This window comes from Cynocephalus volans, chromosome 5 (genome assembly GCF_027409185.1).
Source record: "Cynocephalus volans isolate mCynVol1 chromosome 5, mCynVol1.pri, whole genome shotgun sequence".
NCBI lineage: Eukaryota > Metazoa > Chordata > Mammalia > Dermoptera > Cynocephalidae > Cynocephalus > Cynocephalus volans.
The window spans coordinates 67,423,893-67,439,246 of record NC_084464.1 but is presented as its reverse complement, the minus strand read 5'-3'; the positions used below and the strand labels follow the sequence as shown (position 1 = coordinate 67,439,246).

The 15,354-nt window shown below is 37.0% G+C and overlaps 1 protein-coding gene across 1 annotated transcript in view; it reads right to left on the bottom strand.

Moving 5' to 3' along the window:
* Positions 1 to 15,354, bottom strand: part of PRIM2 (DNA primase subunit 2) — a 290,408-nt gene that overhangs the window by 29,520 nt on the left and 245,534 nt on the right. The window contains exons 11-12 of the mRNA XM_063096879.1: positions 10,246 to 10,372; positions 4,835 to 4,917 (exon numbers count right to left, since the gene is read on the bottom strand). Of these exons, the coding sequence (XP_062952949.1) occupies positions 4,835 to 4,917; positions 10,246 to 10,372 (210 nt within the window). The remainder of the gene's footprint in view (positions 1 to 4,834; positions 4,918 to 10,245; positions 10,373 to 15,354) is intronic.

Here is a 15,354-nt window from a genome sequence, read left to right as displayed (position 1 = left end):
CAAGAACAACAACAAAAACCCAGGACCAGATGGCTTTATTACTGAATTCTACCAAACATTTAAAGAACTAATACCAATTCTTCTCAAATTCTTCCAAAAAACTGAAGAGGAAGGAATACTTCCAAACTCACTCTACAAGGCCAATATTAACCTCATACCAAAACCCTAGAAAGATACAACCAAAAAAAGAAAACTACAGACCAATATCCCTAAGGTACAGAGATGTAAAGATCCTCACCACAATATTAGCAACCAGAATCAAACATACTAAAAAGATAATTCACCATGATCAAGTGGGATTCATGCCAGGGATGTAAGGATGGTTCAACATATGCAAATTGAAACATCACATAAACAGAATGAAGAAAAAAAGACCATATAATCGTTTCAATAAATACAGAAAAAGTATTTGATAAAAATCCAACACCCTTTCATGATAAAAACACTAAACAAACGAGACATAGAAGGAATGTACCTCAAAACAATAAAGGCCATATATGACAAACCCACAGCTAACATCATCATGAGTGGGGAAAAGCTAAAAGCTTTTCCCCTAAGATCTGAAGCAAGACAAGGATGCCCACCTTCCCCGCTCTGATTCCACATAGTACGGGAAGTTCTAGCCAGTGCAATAATGCAAAAGAAAGCAATAAAGGACATCTAAATCAGAAAGGAGGAAATCAAACTATTCCTATTTGCAGATGACATGAACATATACACAGAAAACCTTGAAGACGCCACCAAAAAATTACTAGAACTAATAAATGAATTCAGAATGAATTCAGTATAGTGATAGGATACAAAAATTGACACACAAAAATCAATAACTCTCCTATACACCAATAATGAAATAGCCAAAGAAGAAATCTAGAAAGTAATTCTATTCACAATAGCTGCCAAAAAAATGAAATATCTAGGCATAAATTTAACCAAGGAAGTGAAGCCTTCTACAATGAAAACTATAAAACATTGGTGAAAAAAATTGAAGATGACGAAACTAAATGGAAAGATATCCCATATTCACAAGTGGAAAGAATTAACATCATCAAAATATCCATATTACCCAAATGTATACATTCGATGCAAAACCAGTCTTATAATTTGTATGGAACCAAAAAGACCAAGGGTAGCTAAAGCAATCTTGAACAAGAACAACAAAGTTGGAGGAATCACACTTCCTGGCTTCAAAATATACTATAAAGCTATAGTAACCAAAACAGCATGGCACTGGCATAAAAATAGACATAGACCGATGGAATAGAATAGAGAGCCCAGAAATAAAACCATACACCTACAGTCGACTGATTTTTGTCAAAGTGCCAAGAATATATGGTGAGGAAAGAACAGCCTCTTCAATAAATGGTGTTGGGAAAACTGGATGTCCACATGCAGAAGATTGAAACTAGCCCTGTATCTCTCATCATATACAAAAATCAACTCAAAATAGATCAAGGACCTAAATTTAAGACAGGAAACTATAAAACTACTAAAAGAAACCATAGAGGAAATGCTACATGAAATAGGAGTGGGCAGCAATTTTTGAGCAAGACTATGATGGCATAGGCAACTAAAGCAAAAATACATAAATCAGACTACAACAAACTAAAAAGCTCCCGCACAGCAAGGGACGCTATCGACAAAGTGAAGGAACAACCGACTGAATGGGAGAAAGCACTGGCAAACTACATATCAAACAAGTGGCTAGTATCCAGAATATCTAAGGAACTCAAACAATTCTACAGCAAAAAAGCAAATAACGAAATTAAAAAACGGGTAAAGGACCTGAATAGACATTTCTCTAAAGAAGTCATACAAATGGCCAACAGCACATGAAAAAAATACTAAAAATCACTAATCATCCAGGAAATGCAAATTAAAACCACAATGAGACTTCCTCTCACCCCAGTTAGAATGGCTAATATCAACAAGACAAAATAACAAATGCTGGCAAGGATGTGGAGAAAAGAGAACCCTCCTACATTGTTGATGGGAGTGTAAATTGATTCACCCTCTGTGGAAAACAGTACAAAGTTTCCTCAGAGAAATAAAATAGATCTATCTTACAATCCACCTATCTTGATTATATACACAAAGGAAATTAAATCAATGTATCAAAAAGACCTATACTTCCATGTTCATAGCAACACTATTCACAATAACCAAGAGATGTAATCAACCTAAATGCCCATCAAAGGATGAATAGGTTAAAAAAAAAAAAAAACAGCTGTGGTACATATACACAATAGAATACTACTCAGCTATAAAACACACCACCAAGCACACTCTAGGATCATACCTAAATACATGCCCACTTAGTCTTTCAACATTTTTTAAGCACCTACCAAATAAAAATGGCTGAATTACTATGAGATAGAAAGTTAAATAAAAACCCAGTCTTATTTTCAGGAAACTCAATAGCTAGTGGAAAAGATGAAGGTAAACAATTACAGTCTAGTGTAATAAGTTAAGAGAAAGGCATGTATAATACAGTCATGGTTTAAAGGAGAGAGAGCTTAACTCTGCTTGGTTTGAGGATTACGTTTCTCATATCTTCATCAAGCCCCCTTCTCTGATGGGTTCTTTTCTTCTCTACCTCCTACCAATCAGCTCAGTTCTCCTTCAGCTTAAACCCACAAATAAACCATGTCATGATGCTTAAGCCAATACCACTCTGACATCACCTTTACTAGCAGTTTTTGAAAAGAATCACCTACACTCTAGGTCTTATTCATCTTTTAAGTAAGTGTAATCTTGCTTTTGATTTCCACCGTTATATTTATAACTCTCACCAAAGTATGAGTAATCCACTCAGTACATCCAGTCCTTTTCTCAGTCCTTCTCTCTGCTACAAAACTGTGGACCTTACTCTCTTCTCAAAATTTTCTCCTTCACTTTTGTGCTCCTTACTTCCCTAATGTATTTCCTCCCTCTCCTCCCATTTCTGTTCAGTTTTCACTGATTCCACTTCCTTTTAATGACTGACAAAGAGAAGCATTAGACAAGATTTCATTTTGAGACATGGCTTTGGACTCCCTACCTCCTCTCTCCCACAGCAAATTCATGATAATGAGCTCTAACGTAGAGTGGATCTGAGAAAAAAAAGTCTTCAAGTTAGGCTGACTGGCTTCAGTTTCTGATTCTATCACTGACTGACTTAACTCTGCACCTCTGCCATTGCCCATCCTAGCACTCCATAAAAGAGAATGGCTTTCTAATGTCCTTTCCAATCCCACAGTTCTACAATGCTAACTGGAAAGAACATCAGATTTCTAGTCCTAACTTCTCTAATGCTCCACATCCACATTCTGCCTGTCACTTAAATGCAGACATGATATGTTAATAGCCTTTTTTTTTTTTTAAAGGTGATTCTTTATGATTGCTAAAAAAAAAAGGCTCTAATTCTCTTTTTCTAGATTCCCTATTAAATTTGTTCATGGCAGTTTCTAACCCCTAAAACTAAATCTCCAAAACAACTACTTCCTTTAAGTTACCAATTAATGTTTATGCACTGGTGCTACCATTACCCTAAGCTTAAAACCTTAATAATCCTTTATACTTTCTGCCTTTTATTTATGCATTCTGTCTTCCTAATTCTCAACCTTCCCTCAAGGCCTAATTCAAAGAGCACCTGTTCCAGAGAGTGTTCCTTGGCCTGCCCAGCTGGTGATAGTCTTCCCCTCGTCAGAAGACCCCAAAGGCTCTATGTGTACCTCCTGTAACCCTTGGCTTATGTCTTCCTCCAGACCCTGGTTCTGTGGGAGCAGGATTTACATCTGATTCTTCCTTGCATCCCCCCATAGTACCTTGAATGCTACCTTGCCCAGAGTAAGTACTGAAAAACTAACATTTGAATTGAATTAACTAAACTCAATCTGAACTTTGGACACAGAAGAAGCAATAACGTTTTCTCGAGTAATGATTTTCTTCAAGACTCTAATGTAGTGTTCTTCTTAAGGTAAGGAAGCAGAAGCTCCTCTTCAACTCTTTCAAAATCCCAGTCAACTCAAAAGTACACTGTAGATAATTGTCCTTGCAATGGCACAATATTTATTTTTTTTAAATGGTAGACTTACTATGAGAAATTGGTAACGGGCCACAAAAAAATGGTTACATCATGTAATGATGAATATACTAATTATCCTGATTTGAGGATCACATATTGCACACAGGTATTGATATTCAATGCTGTACCCAGCAGATATGTACATCAATGCTGTTTCAATTAAAAATTAATTAATTAAAAAAATAATATAGTAGAATTACTAAAAGATGTACTCAAATATTTGGTTTTACAATTTGAGCATTTCTTTTTTTATTTAAATTATTCACAAGACAAAGTATTTTGACAAACTATTAGATCTAATGAACTACCATTAGAAGTGCAGATTAAACATAGCAATAATTGATGCCTATCAGAACGCCCAGCCAGTACACAGTACATCATCATCTTCTCAGAAAACAATTTCCCAAAATGAAATATGCTGTCATTAATTTTCAGCTTCATTAATAGGCTTCAATGCATTGCTCTAAAAATTTATTTTTTAAAATGTGGTCCTCAATTGAGGTAGTAAAACAAATGGAGGGAAATAAAAGGTTTCCAGCTTCCTGTATTACCAAGAAAAATAAAAACGCAGCCTAGGAGACAGAAGAACTAGAATTTCCCAAGAGTCTAAACCAGAAAAGACAAGGCTTTAGCTTAATTCATCTAGAAGATAGGATGTCTGGTGTGAAACCTGACAAGTAGTACACAGTATCTCTGCAAGAACATTAAATAAAACTGGAAGGATCTGTCTGATGCCTCATTACTGAGGATGCACAGCAGAATCTGACCTACCTGGTTTATCCCTCCGGGAGAGATCTTGTATGACTGCAACTTTTGCTTCAGCAGCTCTGGATCACTGTGACGGAATGGGCACCCTGACAACAAAAAACAAGCCAGCATATCAACAAGATTATTTACCCAGGGCTTAGTACAATACCATACTCAAGAGACTGTCTAAGCTCCCCTTAATTGTCCAACAGCTTATTATTAAAGTTAATTGCCCTTGGGTGCAACTGCTTTCCTCTCTTTATCTAAATGACAACTTAGCTATACAGTTATCAGGGTACCACAGGCACAAGAGTTACATAAAACAGTGCAGCCTTCTCAGGCTCAGATGCCCATTACCTAGGAAGAGGAAAACCATTTTAAATGTGCTACTTGCTAATAATAATCATAAAATAGCTACAATAGTTTATCTGAAAACTTTAAACAATCTTATTTTTTCTAGTCTAAAAAATTACATTAAAAGCATATGAGAGAAGGGAGATAATGTAAACAAAAAGAAAAATGTGTAAACTCTGAGAAATATAAAAATTTCACATCATTTCCTAATGTAAATTCTCTATTTCCTGTAGAGCAGAATCCATATAAATTTAGAGGAATCACAAGGGTAATCAGAAGGACAAATAGAAAACTGTTTCATTGAAAAAAAAAAAAAAAACTTAATGTATGTCATCTCGATATTTTGAGAAAAAGATGGACTACTAGCAATATTTGCATAAAGAAGAACACAGAAAAAATGAAATGTAAAAGCTGTGCTAAGCCAAAATCTGGAAAAGTTTAGATATTTTAATAAAAAACTACAATGGTATTTGAAAATTTAATACAGGAAAGTCTGATTTTTTTTCAGTCACACAGATGACAGATCTGTAAGTTAGAAAGAATTATGCATTTTTAATGGAAAAGAGCCAGAATGCCAAACAAATATATTTACCAAAAAAGCTTAACTATGAATAAAAACATCTATTATAACACTATGGACTCCTACAAACTATGAAATTTACAAAATTTACAGTATATACTTTATTCAGATTAAAATTTTAATAATTTTTAGTACAAGGAAACATCTTGAGAAACTGTATAATACATGGTTTAGAGTCTGGAGTTATACTGCCCGGATTTGAATCTCAGTTTACCACTTACTATTTGAGAGATCTTAGGCAAATTTTTAACCTTATGGTTGACTCAGCTTCACTTCCTATCAAGTAAGGAAAATGACAGCACTCACCTCACAAATTTCTTATAGAATGGAATACAAAGCTCTTACATGCTCCCAGCACATAGTAAGCACTCAACATGTGTTAGCTATCATTATTATTCTCAAAAAAACTGATAATAACAAAAGATCCCAATAAGAAATAAATTAGGATGTACATGGAATATTGGTTAAGCCCAGAATTATTAAAAGGTACAGAAAAAAGACTAAATTGAATTACCCACATTACATAGAAATATATGAAAGTTCAGAAATGACAAAGTCAAGAAGAAACTGAAAATTTCCAGAGTGTTAGTGAACACAAAAAGGTCTTTTGAAGCTATGCTCACTGTAAGTAGAAAACAGAAGAAATAAACTTAAAGAAGCTGGTGTTATTTCAACAGATGAGGTAAAGAAAATACAATGTATCAACATCTACTTTGTTTCTTCCACATCAAAAAGAATGAAATTAGAAAGGTCAAAGAAGATAATAGAAGATGAGGTGAATGCACACACAACTAACGTTAATTACAGCTAAGGGTTTGAGAAAGTTTCCCAATATACATTTGCCATAGAGATGGAGAAACATAGGCCAGAATATAGTTATACCTACATAGATTCATAACTGGTTGAACATTGTTGCAGGTACAGTTGGTTAGTGAGATAATGTCAACCTAGGGGACTAAATAACTTTGCAAATAACATAAAACAAAAAAGGATAGACTCCAGTCTCTAGTCAGGCATATAAGGAGCTTAGAAGTTGCCACTCCATCCTAAACAAGAAAAAGCTGAACAAACTGAAAAATCAACTCTTTTTTGGATCCAACAGAGAAATGAGGTCACAGGGCAAACCATGTCCCTCAAAATTAGAGAGGGACAGGCAAATACAGAGAATCACAACTTGCCAGAGCAGAAACCCACAAGCAGAACCTCCACGGGAACCAGTGCTGGGGTAGGAAACCTAAACTAAAATTGATAAATTGGTGGAATCTCAGTGTGGGCATTTCTGAAAGTTAAAAATTCCAAGGAGATCCAGTCATAGGGGGCTCCAACACTTTTGTGAGTTTTGCCTCTAGGAGCACTACCAGCTTCTCAGTGAATGTCAGACAAAAATATCCTCTTGCTTTCATCAGGGGGAAGGAAAAATAAGCCATTTTGAAATACACCAGAGCATTTTGTTCTGACCTCAGGAGAAACTGTTTTTACCAGAGCCCTGCAGGGGTTTTATCAGAATCTACCATACTTGGGGGAAGGGTAACTCTAACCTCCTCTATCCCAACTCTAACCCCAACTCTAAACTCCTCTAGCCATCCTGTTCCACCTGAGGGAAAAACCTGCAAAACACCTAGTGAAGTTCACAGTTTGAAGACACTAAACAAGCATCAGAACCGGAGTTATATATGGCAGGGATGTTGGAATGAGGAGAACAGGAATTTAGAACAACTATCATTCATGTGCTAAGGGCTCTAACTGAAAAAGTAGACAACATGCAAGAACACATATTAATGTTAGCAGAGAGATAATTCTAAGCGAGAATAAAAAATGCTAGAGATCAAAAACACTAACAGAAATGAAGAATGTCTCTGATGGGCTTGATAGCAGAATGAACATGGCTGAGGAAAATTCTTGGATCTTGAGGATATGACAATAAAAACTTCGAAACAAAAAAGCAACAAGAAGAAACCCTGAGAAGAACAGAACAGAATATATAAGAACTATGGAACAAGTATAAAACGTGTAACATATACATAAATGGAATCCCAAAAGGTGAAGAAAGAAAGAAGTGGAAGCACAGACTGGGAGAAAATATCTGCAAAAAACACATCTGATAAACTACTGTTATCCAAAATACACAAAGAAGTCTTAAAATTTAACAATAAGAAAACAAACAAACTGATTGAAAAATGGGCAAAAGACCTGAACAGACACCTCACTAAAGAAGATACACAGATGGCAAGTAAGCATACGAAAAGACTTCAATGTCACATGTCATTAGAGAATTGTAAATTAAAACAACAATGAAATACCACTACACATCTATTAGAATGGCCAAAATCCAAAATAATAACATCACCAAATGCTGAAAAGGATTTGGAGCAAAAGGAACTCTCATTCATTGCTGGTGGGAATGCAAATGGTACAGCCACTTTGGAAGACAATTTTGCAGTTTCTTGCAAAACTAAACATAGTCTTATACGATACAGCAATCACACTCCTTTGTATTAACCCAAATGAAATGAAAACTTATATCTACACAAAAAACTACACATACTGTTTACGGCAGCTTTATTCATAACTGTGAAAACTTGGAAGCAACCAAAATGTCCTTCAGTAAATAAATGGATAATCTGTGGTACATCCAGACAATAGAATATTATTCAATGCTAAAAAGAAATGAGCTATCAAGCCATGAAAAGATATGGAGGAAACTTAAATGCACATTATGACAGAAGCCAATCTGAAAAGGCTACATACTGTATTATTCCAACTATATGACATTCTATAAAAAGCAAAACTACTGAGACAGTTGAAAGATCAGTGGTTGCCATGCATTAGGGGGAGAGAGAGATAAACAGGCAGAGCACAGAGGATTTTTAGGGCCATGGAACTATTCTGTAGGATACTACAGTGGTGGATACATGTCATTATAAATTTGTCCAAACCCATACAATATACAACACAATTAGAGCAAACCCTAATGTAAACTATGGGCTTTATTTAATAATGATGTGTCAATGTAGGTTCATTACGTAACAAATGTACCACTGTGGTGAGGGATGTCAATAGTGGGGAAGGTTGTGCATGTGTGGGATCAGGAAGATATATGAAAACTCTGCACCTTCTGCTTAGTTTTACTGTGAACCTAATCAGAGGAACCTTAAACAAGGTATAGGTAAATGTGTCCAGTATATAATATGAGTTCACTGAGTGTTTGCTAAGTATAGTATTTCTTGATGGAGAGTTTAAATTAAAAACTAAATAAAACAAACACATAGAATGCACTGGAATAAACAAGGTACAATTTAACAGGAATAAGAAATAAAAGGTCCTGCATTTAGGGTAGTAAAAATTAAATAAGTGACAAATTCTAAGACCTGGAAATTCACAGAAAGAATCCCCAGGAGTTTTAGTTGGTCACAAAGCTCAGCTATAAGTTAACTGCCTGCTGAGGCTGCTATACTAAGAAATGCTATAGCCTTCCTCAATACAAGTAGCTAAGTCCATGGCTTTCAAACTTTAGGAGACATAAAAATCACCCAAGAAACTTGCAAACAAAGTCTGATTTTTATGTCTAAGGTTGGGACCTGAGAATCTGCATTTCTAAATGGTACCTAAAGGGACCCTACACAAGTGGTAAGAACCACTCACTGTCTGTCACCAGCACTGGCCACCTCTTCAGCTATTAAATAATGAATGTATAGGCATTTTTTAACCTCTGGACACATGAAGCATCTTTTTTAAAACATTACTTGTGATTATTTAATCTTTAACAGCCTGAAAGTGTGTAACCTTTTTAAAACCGTGTTTCATTTAAGATTCTAAAACAAAAAAAAGTTTTGACAGATACAGTGGTAAGCACTAGTAATCTGGAAAATTTAGTGATATGAACTATTAAATAATTCTTTGATATACCAAATGAGGCACTTTTCCAAGTATGCTTAGAGAACTGTTTTAGAAAAAAAGTTGTTGAACTCAGAAAACAGTTTGACATAGATTTTTTTAAAAACTAACAACTCAGGCAAATTGACAGATATGGTTGATACCATGATTTGTTAAATTGCTCACTTAATCTTTATTGATTAATCAGTATTAGTAATGAAAATAAAACACTTTTCCTTAGTAGTCTTTTGAAAACTGATCAATCTACTATTCTAAAATTAGAGTTTTCCAGTTTCAAAAAGCTTTGAAAAAATTATATCCCTCTTCTAAGACACTTGCAGAACACGAGAAAGACAGAGAACAGCAGGTGAAGGGGGAAATTAAGAACTGCAAAGCCCAGTCCAGCACAAACTGAAGTACAGCTGAATGAATTTCTCTTGCCTGACCTAGTTCAATAATAAGACAAATCACTGTAGGAGTAATGGAGCTCTAGCTTGACACTGATGACTGACATAAGCTACAAACTAGGTCCTGTCAGTAATGCAAAAAGCCATTATCTTGTCTCAGTGTTTCCTACAGAGCTCTTGGGTTTCTGTACTTCTGCAGTATATCCAGTGGAAGCACTTACCATGATAATCCCCCTGGCCTGGTGGATTGGTTAGAATAATCTTCAGGCAACTGAAAGGTGTATAGTCTGTCCTCTTGCCTTCCTTTCCGAAGCTATGACGGATATTGTAAGAGTAACCTTTATCAAACTGATTGGGAGAAAAAGAAGAGACAGTCAGCCCATATTGTATTAGTGATGTCAGCAGTTCTAGCTAGAATCAGAGTACAAAGTGACATTTGCTAGAATAAATTCAGCATTCACAGGCAGATGTACATACACACCAGATATATCACTGGGGTCCTTTATGATTCAAATAATTTCTTTTTTACAGAAAGGTGGAAAACTTATAGAAAACAAATTTCTTAGGTAGAAGACAGCTAATGTTATTTATATGTTTAAAGATAAGGATAACCCTTTCCTGAGAAGAATAATCAATTTGCCATTTCTTAGTTTGATTCCAGAGATTATACCAAATATAAATCAGTTTAGTCTCTTCTCTGCCCTCCTTCCCCTAGTTATCCCCGAATTCCCACATCCTACCCATTCTATTTCTGAAATTCCTCAAAATAATTAATCGCTTCCTCTGCATTTCCACTACACAAAGCAAGTAGTCAGCAAATGCTTGATGAATGAATGAACTACTGCAATTGACTCCTACCTGGAATCCCTGCCTCCATGTTTATAAAACAAGCTAATGGGACGGGAGAGACTTTGTAATGGGGGAGACAGGAGAAAAAAAAGAAACTAACATTAAAAGGTGATTAAGAGCCAGGCAATTTGCTAGGTGCTTTTAAAAATGTAATGTCGTTTAATCATTTAAGTCATCACAACTCTGTTACATGAGAAAGTTGAAGTTCAAAGAAACTAAGCAATGTGACATAGTACAACTATTAAATGAATGACAGAGTTGAAAATCACGTGCAGGTAAGTCTAATTTCAAAGCCCATGTTCTTTCCACAATATTGCACTTTCTCAATAATAAGGCATTTAAAAGCCATAAGTTCCAATTAAATCTTTTTAGGACATAATTTCTATCTTTCAGACTCTATTTCAAATGCCACTTCATCTCAGAGCCCAAAGTCTACGGAAGAAGTCTCTTCTTCTTCCAGACAGCATTTTACTTATACCTCTCTAAAAGATTTATCTTCATTACATATTTGATTTGTATGACACTTACCTCTACTTCTCTTATGACACTTATCACTATTTTCTATTGATCACCTGATTCACATAGGTGATTAGCTCCTCCTGGATGATAAGCTCCTTGAGGTAAGATCTGTCTGTTGGGTCTTTGTACACCCAGCTCAGTACCAGCATGCATGAAAAAATGAACTAATTGAATGTGGAAGGATTCCTTGATCTCCTATAGCATTTGAAAGGTTACCATCCATTATTTTGCTTCCATTAAATGTTTTCCACTGTCTGGTGGTTGGTGATTTTCTAATTCCACTATTAGGTGACACCCATTGGGCACAGAAAACCATACTCGATTGGTCAACGAAAGGCAGACCATGTACCTTTGACAAGATGTTTGACAACAGTAAGTGTTCAATACTGGTAGAATCTTAGACAAAAACAAAAACCCAACTTCCTTGGGCAGTAGGTGGGGTATAGATGGGTATCCCATAAAAAGTGATCATTTGTGCAAAAACTATAGACCTAAAACCAAGTTTCTAAAATGAATTTTAGTCTATGGCAAATGAGAGATTTAATCAAAAATTTATCTTCTACTCTGAAAAATACATGTTTGTTTACAAGAAAAACTACCATATTTATACTGAGCACAATCTCAGACTACCACCTGCTTTTACTGCTCAGTGATCTCTTCAAGCTTTCAAAAACAGACTTCTCAGAAGCTGTGAGTGGTCTGGGGAGCATGTCAAATGTTCCCACATGATACTTAAACAATACTTGCTAAATAGTAAGAAGCCAGAGAGCCCAAGTAACAAGTCATTTGGAAAGGATAATATCTTCAAGGTTCTCCCTATAATAATTACTATAAAGAAGTAACTTTTTACTTCCATGATTCCTTAAGTTTAACTTATAAAGTAGATACTCTAGAAAGTTTAGAGAATGATTATTCAGCAAATTTTCACACATGAAATGACTGAGCATAATACTAGAAAGTATTATTATGTAGACAGAAATTAAAATAGGTTATTTTGAGGTTATAAATGATTATGCATATTGGCAGTGAATCGAAACTTAAAAGAAATACAAAAGCAAGCCGACCATGTTTTGGAAAACAGCTAAATCTGTCCAATTTGAAGTGACCCCAAGGCACCTCAGCATAGCAGAGTTGCCCTTTGCTTCCTTTCTCTGGGCTCACACTAAGAGGCTACACACAGATAGGAGGGTTGTTGGAGATCTCAGGCTTGTATGCAGAGAGACCTAGAAAAGAATCCCCAGCCTGCCCACATATAAAAGGTGTGACATCAACCCTCAGTTTTCCTAATCTACATGGACAGTAATATTAATGCATTAAGTTGCTATGATGGTTAAATTAAAACACTAAGCAGGGTGCTCGTCACATCCTTTGTTCAGATATTAGCTGCTATTGGTAAGAAAAAGAGAAAAATATTTTGATGTCCAAATTTAAACACTGACTATGCTACTGATAAAGCCTTCTATCATGAATAGATATTCACAGAATCTTTACATAAAGGGCTAGGAGGATAAAAGACGCATTGAACTATTTAATTAAATTTCTAGTCATCTGCTTAAAATGTCCTCCCTTCTTCAAACTCCCATCCACAACTCTGACAAACTATTCATATAAACCTGGATCAAATGTCATTTCCACTGTGGAACTTTCCCAAGCACTCCAGGCAGAGGATATTGCTTCCTCAAAAGAACACACAGCAGCAGTTTGTACAGCACTGTATATTTCTTGTTGCAACAGAATTTATTTTTGTATATATCACTTCTAAACTATGAATTTCCTAAGAGCAGGGACCTGGTTGTGTGTGGACTCATCCTAGCATGCCCATTTAGTATTAGACATAATATCAAAAAATTGCCCAATCATTGCAAATTCATATTGCTGTGCTATTTTGTTCTTCTTGATGGCTTTTCTTCTCCATCATAACAACAACAAAGATTGGACAAGAGTTCAAATGATACCCTCTATAGAGTATGGTGGACATATTAAAAGACAATAAATTTAATAAATTTTACTTCTCTTCCAAAAATCTGCTCAGTATAGTGGAACTGGGCCTCATTCCCACAGGGGAGACCAGAGGGCTTCCATCAGTGGCTTGGTTATTGCCAGGCTGGGTGCAGATATCAGGGGGATGTAGCAAAAGCCCTTGCCCCACCCCCATCATCCCGGCTTGGGAACCCAGGGCCCTTCTTGCTATGGCTCAGTGTTTGTGGCTGGACTGGTTGCAGGTGTCAGAGGGGCATGGCCGAGGCCCCCCACCACCCTGGCTCAGGAGATCCCGGGGTGCTTGCTGACGTGGCTTGGTGGTCATCGCTGGGCTATTTGCCCCCGTTGGGGGGGGGGCGTGCTGAGGCCCTCAGACCCCCCACCGCCCCAGCTCAGGAGAGCCCAGGGCACTTTTTTGCAGTGGCTTAGTGGTCGTCGCTGGGCTGGTTGTGCATGTCAAGGGGCATGACCGAGGTCCTTGGCCCTCCCCCTTGTCTGGCTTGGTAGCCCAGGGGACTTCTGGTCCTTCTAGGTGTTATAGGTGTTCTTTGGTGAAATGAGACCTTTACTGGTTAATATCAATCTTTGTCTCCGGTTGTGGGTATTTTGCTTTTTCTTTCACTTCTGTGTTGGATTATTTGCTGTTCCCACCACGTAAACTCTGTGCTGAAACTAATTTGTTGTCCTTTCCATACTTCTAAAATGGGGGAACTTCCTGTGGGGACCAGTACTTGAACTCTGTGGTTGAGGTAATTGCTGTTTTGCTGCTGATTCCCTAGGGAAACCTTTTTGTGCAGTTCAGGTTTTAACAGTTGACTTTATAGGTACTTCCCGTCTTTGAGATCCGGTGCACCTGTGTTGTGTAGAAACACTGGTCTGGGCCTGATTCTTTTCAGCAAACTGCACCCCACGCAATTCTATATTCCTGACCAGTCTCCTCTGAGTGGTCCTACGCTGATTGGGGGCAGACCAACTGTACTTGCTGTGCCACAGTGTTCCCCTGGTGGGCCCATCTCCCCCATCACCTGTGCTCCAGTCCCTTGCAATGACTCACTGGCCTCTGAGTGGCTTCTTTTTTTCAGGTGTGGCTCCTCGCTCCTATGTGGGTCCATGGGAACCCTATTAGTGGTCTTGCTGGCTTGGGGCCACCAAGGTTCTCTTTTCCTCTGCCACCTCCAAGCAATTTCATCCAAAAGGCACAGCTACAGCTTTTGCCAGCTCCTGCTCCGTGTGCTCAGCAGCTCCAGCCTGGAAGTGGCTGGGGCTCGAAATGGTCACAGCGATTTTTTCTTTCTTTCATCATGGCTTCTCCCACCTTCATGCACTCCTTAGGTGTCTCCTCTTCTTCCCCTAAGCTCTAGCAGCCCCAGCTTGGCTGTCATTGCTTTTTTATAGTTGTAAATTGGTTGATTTTGAAGACACAGATGCTGGGGGCCATCTATTCCACCATCTTGACTGGAAGTTCCTTGGCTATTCCCAAGAAATCTGCCATGAACATTCTTGTACATGACTTTTGTGGACATATATTTTCATATATCTGAGACAAATACATAGGAGTGGAATTGTTGCCAGCAGTTTTCCAGAGTAGTTATTCTATTTTATGCCCCCACCAGAAATAAATGAGAGTTCTGCATTCTCCCCAACATCTGGCATTGTCAAACTTGTTCATTTTAGCCATTCTAATGGGTGGCAGTAGCATCTCATTTTGCATTTCCCTGATGACTAACAATGTTGAGCACTTTTTTCATGTGCTGAGTAGTGATATGCCTTATTTTGTGAAGTGTCTACTCAAATCTTTTGCCCATTTTAAAAATTGGATTGCCTTCTTTTAATTATTCAGTTGTAGGGATTATTTATTTATTCTGGATACAAGCCCTTTGTCAAATATAGGTGTTACAAATATTTTCTCAAAGTCTATGGCTTGCCTGTTTATTTTCTTCATGTTACCTTCTATTATGATTTTTTTTTATTTTCATTGAGGC